Raw genomic sequence first — 9,446 nt, forward strand, 5'->3', positions numbered from 1 at the left:
TTCTCCTGGCTGATGCTGAAGGAACTCGTCAGCCCACAAAGGGATATGGTGAGATCCAAAACTGAGCTCTTTGTAGTGGAAAACAAAAGTCTTCAGCCAACTGGAAGGGACTTCTGATGGAAATGTTATGATTCTCCTTTTCCAGCAGATTAATCGAGGGGAAAGTTTAACGTATTGTTTCATTCCGTATCTACTGGCAACAGATATTCAGTGATAACTGATACTCTGGATATTGTGGAGTCAAAGCTTTTCTCCTTCATGCAAATGCTATCACACATTTGGCGTTGATAATGTGGAGCGATTTGGCAAGAACTCAAAGTGATCTAAGGATCCAAACTCATGAAACTGATTATTTTTCAAATCTCCTGTTTTCTAAGACGAACTGCAGCTCATGTTCCCTCACATCCTCCTGCATGCTTGCAGCCTTAGAAAATATCTGGTTCATGTTTCAAATGGTCTGACTTTCTGATCACTAGATGAGAATTTTCTGCTTTGTGCTTCATGTTTATCATTCAGAATTCCCCCGTAATCCTCAGTCTCAGAATGCTGAGGAGTGCTGCAGACACCGCAGTGCTGGGTACTGCAGGAGCTGCCCCTGCCAGAACTCCCTGGTGTACCAGGAGGCCCAAGTTGAGGCTGCTGGGGGCCATACATGCAGCAGCCACTGTGCTGTGGGCTGTGTGCGGGACTGTAAGCCTCACCAGCCTGAGATGATGGAACCAGGGCTCTCACGCTGATTTGGAGCAGCTTTGGTGGCAGAACATTCAAGCAAATAAAGATTTAAAAACACGGCAACATCTCTGTGCAAAAAAAAAAAAAAAATAATTTGTCAAAAGCTGAGGTAAGTTTTGCCTCATTTTGGCTTTGATTGAAACAAAGATACATGTGTGACAGGCTTCAGATTTTAGTTTGACCAACATACAGCCTATACGCTGCTTTCTGCTTCCAAATGAGCACTGTAAGAACAACAACAACAAAAAGTTAAAGCCATATCTGGAAAATGATAACCAAAGATAAAGAAAGAAACAGCCCTGGGACCCTCCAGCCTGGTGTTTTGTTCCCCAATCCACAATCTGATGCCACACTGTAGTGGAAATGCCGAGTCACAGCTTGAAGCAGTGATTGAGCACCTGGTGGGCAGGCAGGGCCAACCCAGGGGTGCTCAGCTGCATGCAATGTACCTGATTGGAAGGGGAGGAGCCAGGATGCACCCCTTCCCAGACCTCATTTAAGGGCTGGCAGTGGAGGCAAGAGCATCTCACTAGAGATCCCTGCCTACTGGAAGCCTTCTAGAGGTAAGAGGTTTTTCTTTTGTTGTCCATAGCTGCTGCTTTTAGGTTTGTTCTTAATCGCTGCAGTCTAGGATTGTGCTACACTGCTACTCTTGCTGTACTTTCCATCACATCTTAGAATGACAGCATTACCCACACCTAAGCCACGAGCCATTCTGCAGTTTATGTAAGCAGGGCTCATTTAAACTGGCCCAATGGTTTGAGGTGCAGGTATCTCAGAAGGCTCCTGCAAAGCCAAAATTATAAATCCTGTCTACATAGTGTACTTCATTAGTAATAATTTATATCAAAAATTTAAAGTAAAAAAAAATACAGAGGATAACACGAAGACTGTTGCAATGTCAGATGGAAATAAATTGACATTTTCACTCCCCTTGAGCAACTGAACAAAAAACCCACATGGGTGAAACAAAATCTTGTCATTTGCTTTGGAAAGACAGCTTAAAATTCCCACATTTTAACTCAAACATTTTTTTTATTATTATTAAAGTTTGAATGCATTTATGTTCCAAAATAGTTTACATACATTGCAAAGCAATAAGCATATTTTAAGGGGTTTGGGCCCTCCTTGGTGTATCTCCATGCTCATCTATATGCTTTAACACTGGACTCACACATACACACTCGCATATAACCCCACAAAACACAGTGAGCTATCTGCTTCAGTTAGCTTTCTTTTAAGGCCTCTGTAAGGTGCCCCAGTGCCCCTAACAGTACCAGAATTACAAATAGCATTGTATAAAGGATCAGCATTGTTTGTAAAGTATTGATCTGCTCTTGGCCTTAAAAAATATCAAGTGAAACACATTTTTCCTTTTATCTGAGTTTTATTAAACATCTGCGTTTAAGAAAGGCATGATTCTTTATATCTATGGACAAGGAAAAGTATGAGAATCTTAACATGAGCTTCTCAACCAGAACAGATATTCAAATCTGGCTCCTACTGAATCATTTCCTTTGATCTTTATGGTAATGTGGCCCTGGCTTCCTGACTAGGCAGCACCAGCTCCATCCAAACAGGGCCAACAGAACATGGAGTTGAGGCTATCATCTTCATACCACTTCAGACCTGAGGTTGATGAAAAGTACAATTCAAACACTGACAACAGACCCAAGAAGTCCCTCAACTCTTTACAAGTGGGTCACTCACTTGGGGAGCATATAAGGGCTTGAAAATGCCCAGTTAAGGATGCTGGCTTGCTGTACTCCTAGCCACCATGGGCTCACCCTTTTTGGTATCCTGCAGTCTGCAACTGCAACTACTGGTGCTGAGTGAAAGAGGTGGCAGCAGGTATATTAAGAAAATAGGTACAATGAATAAAATAAAGGATAGCATATGATATAATGTGTACATACAAGCAACTTTTTTCATTCTTTAATCTGTGAAATGTGAATTAACTGCAGAATGCCAGACCACTAGTCTAAAAGGCTATGTATGGCTGTCTTAGCCTATGTATGATCAAATGATTTTTGCAATGCATCACAGAGAGATTCTTCAGGAGCTTTCCAGGTCTGTTTGCTCTTCTGCATCATCACCAGCCCCCAGCTAGGAATGCCAGAGGAGCAACTAATAATACTGCCTGTCCAGTCTTTTATGATAAACAGAAATGACTCTACTTTGCAGTATGCACCTGAACTACAGAGATGAGACAGGGACAGCAATGAGTGGGTGCAAGACATCTGGGACAAAAGAGGGGGAAGCTTTTTTCCTTGTGTTTACAACAGCAGCAGGTTTCAATGTAATGTAATTACTTAAATGATGCATATCTTTAGGTACCAAATTACTCTCTTGATTTAAAAAGCTAGTCAGCCAAGAGTTTGGCAGTCTTTTTGTCCCCCAGTTTCAACTGTTGCTTTATTCATCTATCAGCTCTGATTCCCTAGGCCGTTTCTGCCTTTGCTGAATCATGAATGAGTTCAGTCAGCCATCATCAGATTCAAATCCATGAGACACTTCCTCTGATGAGCTATTCCTGTGGATCCGGCCATCGCTTTTCATGCTGTGAAAAGTCTTCTTAAAGGCCTCCATCATGGCATGAGCCAGCTTCTTGGCCTCCAGCTTGCTCTCACACTCTACAGCATGGCAGTCCATCTGGTAGGACAAGTCATCGTTGATCTCCCTATAGACCCAAGCAAAGATGTTTGGGCTGATGTTGTGGTCAGCAGTGCAGTAGGCTATACGTGCTACCTGAAAGGTATCCATGTGGACTGTTGCCTCGCCTTTGAGGTCTAGATGATGCAGCCAGACTTGGAAAGGGCGAATTTCCAGAAGAGCGTTAGCTGGGTAAATATCCTCCCTGGCAAGTGTGTGCTTCTTCCATAATTCAATGACTGGTTTCTCAGTGCAGCCTGACAAAAATTGCATCCCTGTTGTGGAAACTTTACCCAAATAAGTAACCTGCAAAGAAGAACAAAGATAGGTGAAACACAGACACTGGATTCCAGTGTTGCTTCCTGCTATCACAGAGACCTTTCTTTTGCCTTGAAAATTAAAGCAACTCCCTGCCCAAACTTCCCTGTAACCCCATCACTTCTTCTAAAAAAAACCTTCAAACTGGTGGCCAGGCATTTGTTTCTTCAAATGAAGAATTCTAGCATTAACAATGTTTGTTCTCCAAATATCAAGGGATTGCACTCTCTTTAGGTCACCTGTAAAAAGCCCACGTTGAAAGCTCATGCTGCTGAGCTCATATTAGCAAGAGCAGGCCCCAGGGAGCTAGGATGCTAACTACCATATTTTTTCATTGTATACTGTATTCAGATTACTTATTTGTATTCTATTTCAGACACTAATAGTAGATGTCAAAAGAGCACGGTCACAGCAGAGGACTTAAAGCTGTTTAAATGTTTCGTTTCTCTACTGCTTCTGTAGAGAGGCCCTGCAGAGGGATCTGGATAGGCTGGAGAGCTGGGCCGAAGCCAGCGGGATGAGGTTCAACAAGACCAAATGCCGGGTCCTGCACTTTGGCCACAACAACCCCAGGCAGCGCTATAGGCTTGGGGCGGAGTGGCTGGAGGACTGTGGAGGAAACGGACCTGGGGGTACTGATTGATGCGCAGCTGAACATGAGCCGACAGACCCGGGTGGCCAAGAAGGCCAATGGCATCCTGGCTTGCATCAAAAACAGTGTTACTAGCAGGAACAGGGAGGTAATTTTCCCCCTGTACTTGGCATTGGTGCGGCCGCACCTCGAGTACTGTGTTCAGTTTTGGGCCCCTCCCTGCAATAAAGACACTGAGGCCCTGGAACATGTTCAGAGGAGGGCAACGAAGCTGGTGAGGAGTCTGGAGCACAGGCCTTATGAGGAACGGCTGAGAGAGCTGGGATTGTTCAGCCTGGAGAAGAGGAGGCTCAGGGGAGACCTTACAGCTCTCTATAACTTCCTGAAAGGAGGTTGTAGTGAGCTGGGGGTTGGCCTCTTCTCTCGTGTAATCAGTGATAGAACTAGAGGGAATGGTTTTAAGCTGCGCCAGGGGAGATTCAGGCTGAACATTAGGAAGTATTACTTCTTGGAAAGGGTAGTCAGGCATTGGAATGCACTGCCCATGGAGGTGGTGGAGTCACCGACCATGGGAGTGTTCAAGAAACATTTGGATGTTGTGTTGAGGAATATGATTTAGCTAGGAAGTATTGGTAATGGTTGGACTAGATGATCTTCTAGGTCTTTTCTAACTTTGATGATTCTGTGATTCTGCCATTTCTGCTTAAGTATTAAACCAGGAATAGCTTAGAATTGTTCAATGCTCTGTCTTTGAAAAGGGCTAAGCTACAGGGCTGAGACGTTCCCTACACTGATTTAAGAAAATAAACTGTTAAGAAAAAAAAATCTAGCAATAAATCCAGCTTAATCACATCTTCTTAGCCTTTCTGAACACCCATTTTGAGTATTTTTCCTTTTATCTGGTCTACACAAAAAGGCAGTGAGTTTTTTGTGCCTTTACCCTATTTTGTACACTAAAAGTCAAAGTCACTGAGTGGTCCCTATCAAAATGCCATATTAAGGCTGCAGAAAAGCATTCCCCTCCTAACTCTCCACAGCTGCTGAAGCAGCAATATTCCACTTAGAGCTGAACGGAAGACTACTTAATCTGGGAAAAGAGATTTCCTCCAGAAAAAGACAGAGCAGTCCTATAAAAATACAATTACACAGATCATTCTCTTTATTGCTATTGTTAGAATGTTGCATTTATGAACAAAGATATGAAAGCAAAATTGTTTCTAAATGATCTCTTGCAGCAGTTAGTGTTTGAGACAGAATACGGTGCATTTCACGATGCCTTATAATCTCAGGTGTGTTTTACTCAAGGTGATTGGAGAAAAAGTAATCACATGCGCTTTCCAAACTAATTTCTACAAAACGTTGTATTAAATAAAGTACACAGCATCAGTTTGTTGTTTTTTACATGCTATTAAAAGATCAGAAGAAAGAAATACAAGTTTGAAAACATCAAAAATCCACAAGGAGTACAAATTTGGTATTCCATGCAAACAGAATTCTCCACACAAATATTTTGCTGCTGGTTTCATAGGTTTTCTTAAGCTTGGAGACCTAAATTAAGTCATAATTAAGGAATAAGCTTACAAAACAGTACTGCAAGTCCATGTGGCTGAAGCACTCCTGCCAAAAAAGCAATTTCATAGCACTGACATTTCACAAATAAGAAGCCTTATTCTTTGTCTATAAATGTTGTTGCTCTGCACTGGGGATATTTTAAATCTTGTATGGCTTTATAATTTTTGGCACAGTGGGAACCGCACCAGCTAGAACCGTTAGCAAGGCAAGGCCTACCAGTGTTTAGTTTCATTTTATTTTATTGGTGATGAGAGATGAGTTCCCTGAAGTACTGTACAGTAACGTCAGAGAAAACCTCAGAGCTCATAATGCCAACTGAACACGTACAAAAAGCACATGAAAGAGCACAGAATGTAGCTGCAACATACAGGGGGTGGTTTGACATACATCAGCAGTCACGATCCTTTGAAAAGACTGAGATCAATGTGCAACTTTGCACGTTCACAAGTAGTCAGTGTATCCTCCAAAGGTTTGCTCAGTACCACTTCATATTTGCAAGCCAGATAGCAACTAACACATGCTGCAAGTTAATTTGCATCTGGGGTCAGATTCAAAGCCATTGCAGCAATAGAAGTCCTTCAGAGACTTCAAGGAGATTTGCACAAAGCCCTTAAACCCTGAGGAAAATAGAATTAGCCTCCTGTTCATGCACTTTGTCACTGCCCTAATGCTGTTCTGAATGCCTGGATGCAGGAGAGATGCTGCCATCACTGCAAAATTTGTGCCCCAGAGAAGACCAGGATTGCTTGGAGCATGCAGACAGGAGCACTTCAGAGCTGAGCCTGCACCCTCAGACCTCCCAGAGAAGGGCTACAGCAAGAGACAGACACCACAGCATGCTGCGGATGATCCTTGAGAAGGGGAGGGGAGGGGAGGGGAGGGGAGGGGAGGGGAGGGGAGGGGAGGGGAGGGGAGGGGAGGGGAGGGGAGGGGAGGGGAGGGGAGGGGAGGGGAGGGGAGGGGAGGGGAGGGGAGGGGAGGGGAGGGGAGGGGAGGGGAGGGGAGGGGAGGGGAGGGGAGGGGAGGGGAGGGGAGGGGAGGGGAGGGGAGGGGAGGGGAGGGGAGGGGAGGGGAGAGGAGAGGAGAGGAGAGGAGAGGAGAGGAGAGGAGAGGAGAGGAGAGGAGAGGAGAGGAGAGGAGAGGAGAGGAGAGGAGAGGAGAGGAGAGGAGAGGAGAGGAGAGGAGAGGAGAGGAGAGGAGAGGAGAGGAGAGGGGGAGGAGAGGGGGAGGAGAGGGGGAGGAGAGGGGGAGGAGAGGGGGAGGAGAGGGGAGGAAAAAGGAAAGGGAAAGGGAAAGGGAAAGGGAAAGGGAGGGGAGGGGGAGGAGAGGGGGAGGAGAGGGGGAGGAAAAAGGAAAGGGAAAGGAAAGGGAAAGGAAAGGGAAAGGAAAGGGAAAGGAAAGGGAAAGGAAAGGGAAATGAAAGGGAAATGAAAGGGAAAGGAAAGGGAAAGGAAAGGAAAGGGAAGGGAAAGGGAAAGGGAAAGGGAAAGGGAAAGGGAAAAGGCAAAAGGAAAAGGCAAAAGGAAAAGGCGAAGGTAAAGGAGAGGGGAAGGGAAAGGGGAAGGGAAAGGGGAAGGGAAAGGGAAAGGGAAAGGGGAAGGGGAAGGGGAAGGGGAAGGGGAAGGGGAAGGGGAAGGGGAAGGGGAAGGGGAAGGGGAAGGGGAAGGGGAAGGGGAAGGGAGGGGAGGGGAGGGTTAGGGGAGGGGAGGGGAGGGGGAAGGGGAGGGGAGAGGAAGGGAGGGGAGGGGAAAAGGGAGGGGAGGGGAGGGACAGGAGGGAAGGGGAGGAAAAAGGAAAGGGAAAGGAAAGGAAAGGGAAAGGAAAGGGAAAGGAAAGGGAAAGGAAAGGGAAAGGAAAGGGAAAGGAAAGGGAAAGGGAAAGGGAAAGGGAAAGGGAAAGGGAAAGGGAAAGGGAAAGGGAAAGGGAAAGGGAAAGGGAAAGGGAGGGGAGGGAGAGGAAAGGGACAGGAAAGGGACAGGAAAGGGACAGGAAAAAGGCAAAAGGAAAAGGCAAAAGGAAAAGGCAAAAGGAAAAGGAGAAGGTAAAGGAGAAGGTAAAGGAGAAGGTAAAGGAGAAGGTAAAGGAGAAGGTAAAGGAGAAGGTAAAGGAGAAGGTAAAGGAGAAGGTAAAGGAGAAGGTAAAGGAGAGGGGAAGGGAAAGGGAAAGGGAAAGGGGAAGGGGAAGGGGAAGGGGAAGAGGAGGGGAGGGAAGGGGGAAAAGGGAGGGGAGGGAAGGGGAAGAGGAGGGAGGGAGGAAGGGGAACAGGGAGGGGAGGGGAGGGAGAGGAGGGAAGGGGAGGAAAAAGGAAAGGGAAAGGAAAGGGAAAGGAAAGGGAAAGGAAAGGGAAAGGGAAAGGGAAAGGGAAAGGGAAAGGGAAAGGGAAAGGGAAAGGGAAAGGGAAAAAGGCAAAAGGAAAAGGCAAAAGGAAAAGGCAAAAGGAAAAGGCGAAGGTAAAGGAGAGGGGAAGGGGAAGGGGAAGGGAAGGGGAAGGGGAAGGGGTAGGGGAAGGGGAAGGGGAAGGGGAAGGGGAAGGGGAAGGGGAAGGGGAAGGGGAAGGGGAAGGGGAGGGGAGGGGAGGGGAGGGAGGGGAGGGGAGGGAGGGGAGGGGGAAAGGGAGGGAGGGGAGGGGAGGGGGAAGGGGAGGGGAGGGAAGGGAGGGGAGGGGAAAGGGAGGGGAGGGGAAAAGGGAGGGGAGGGAAAGGGAGGGGAGGGGAGGGAGAGGAGGGAAGGGGAGGAAAGGAAAAAGGAAAGGGGGAAAGGAAAGGGAAAGGAAAGGGAAAGGAAAGGGAAAGGAAAGGGAAAGGGAAAGGGGAAAGGGAGGGGAGGGAGAGGAAAGGGACAGGAAAGGGACAGGAAACGGACAGGAAAAAGGCAAAAGGAAAAGGAGAAGGTAAAGGAGAAGGTAAAGGAGAGGGGGAAGGGAAAGGGAAAGGAGGAGGGAAGGGAAGGGGAAGAGGAGGGGAGGGAAGGGGAAAAGGGAGGGGAGGGAAGGGGAAGAGGAGGGGAGGGAAGGGGAAAGGGAGGGGAGGGGAGGGAGAGGAGGGAAGGGGAGGAAAAAGGAAAGGGAAAGGAAAGGGAAAGGAAAGGGAAAGGGAAAGGGAAAGGGAAAGGGAGGGGAGGGGAGGAGGAGGGGAGGGGGAGGGGGAGGAGAGGGGGAGGAGAGGGGGAGGAGAGGGGGAGGAGAGGGGGAGGAGAGGGGAGGAGAGGGGAGGAAAAAGGAAAGGGAAAGGGAAAGGGAAACGGAGGGGAGGGGGAGGGGGAGGGAGGAGAGGGGGAGGAGAGGGGGAGGAGAGGGGGAGGAGAGGGGGAGGAGAGGGGGAGGAAAAAGGAAAGGGAAAGGGAAAGGGAAAGGGAAAGGGAAAGGAAAAAGGCAAAAGGAAAAGGCAAAAGGAAAAGGCAAAAGGAAAAGGCAAAAGGAAAAGGCAAAAGGTATAGGAGAAGGTAAAGGAGAAGGTAAAGGAGAAGGTAAAGGAGAAGGTAAAGGAGAAGGTAAAGGAGAAGGTGAAGGAGAAGGTGAAGGAGAAGGTGAAGGAGAAGGTGAAGGAGAAGGTGAAGGAGAAGGTAAAGGAGAAGGTAAAGG

At 47.3% G+C, this 9,446-nt stretch overlaps 1 protein-coding gene across 5 annotated transcripts in view; it reads right to left on the reverse strand.

Moving 5' to 3' along the window:
• Positions 1-2,099: 2,099 nt before the first annotated feature.
• Positions 2,100-9,446, reverse strand: part of PID1 (phosphotyrosine interaction domain containing 1) — an 82,298-nt gene continuing 74,951 nt past the window's right edge. For all 5 annotated transcript variants that reach the window (XM_032446699.2, XM_015871488.3, XM_085512910.1 and 2 more), the window contains one exon: positions 2,100-3,690. In XM_032446699.2, the coding sequence (XP_032302590.1) occupies positions 3,214-3,690 (477 nt within the window). In that variant the 3' untranslated portion in view covers positions 2,100-3,213. The remainder of the gene's footprint in view (positions 3,691-9,446) is intronic.

Source organism: Coturnix japonica, chromosome 12 (assembly GCF_054131305.1).
Source record: "Coturnix japonica strain WE chromosome 12, WE-NBRP24, whole genome shotgun sequence".
NCBI classification, from domain to species: Eukaryota; Metazoa; Chordata; class Aves; order Galliformes; family Phasianidae; genus Coturnix; species Coturnix japonica.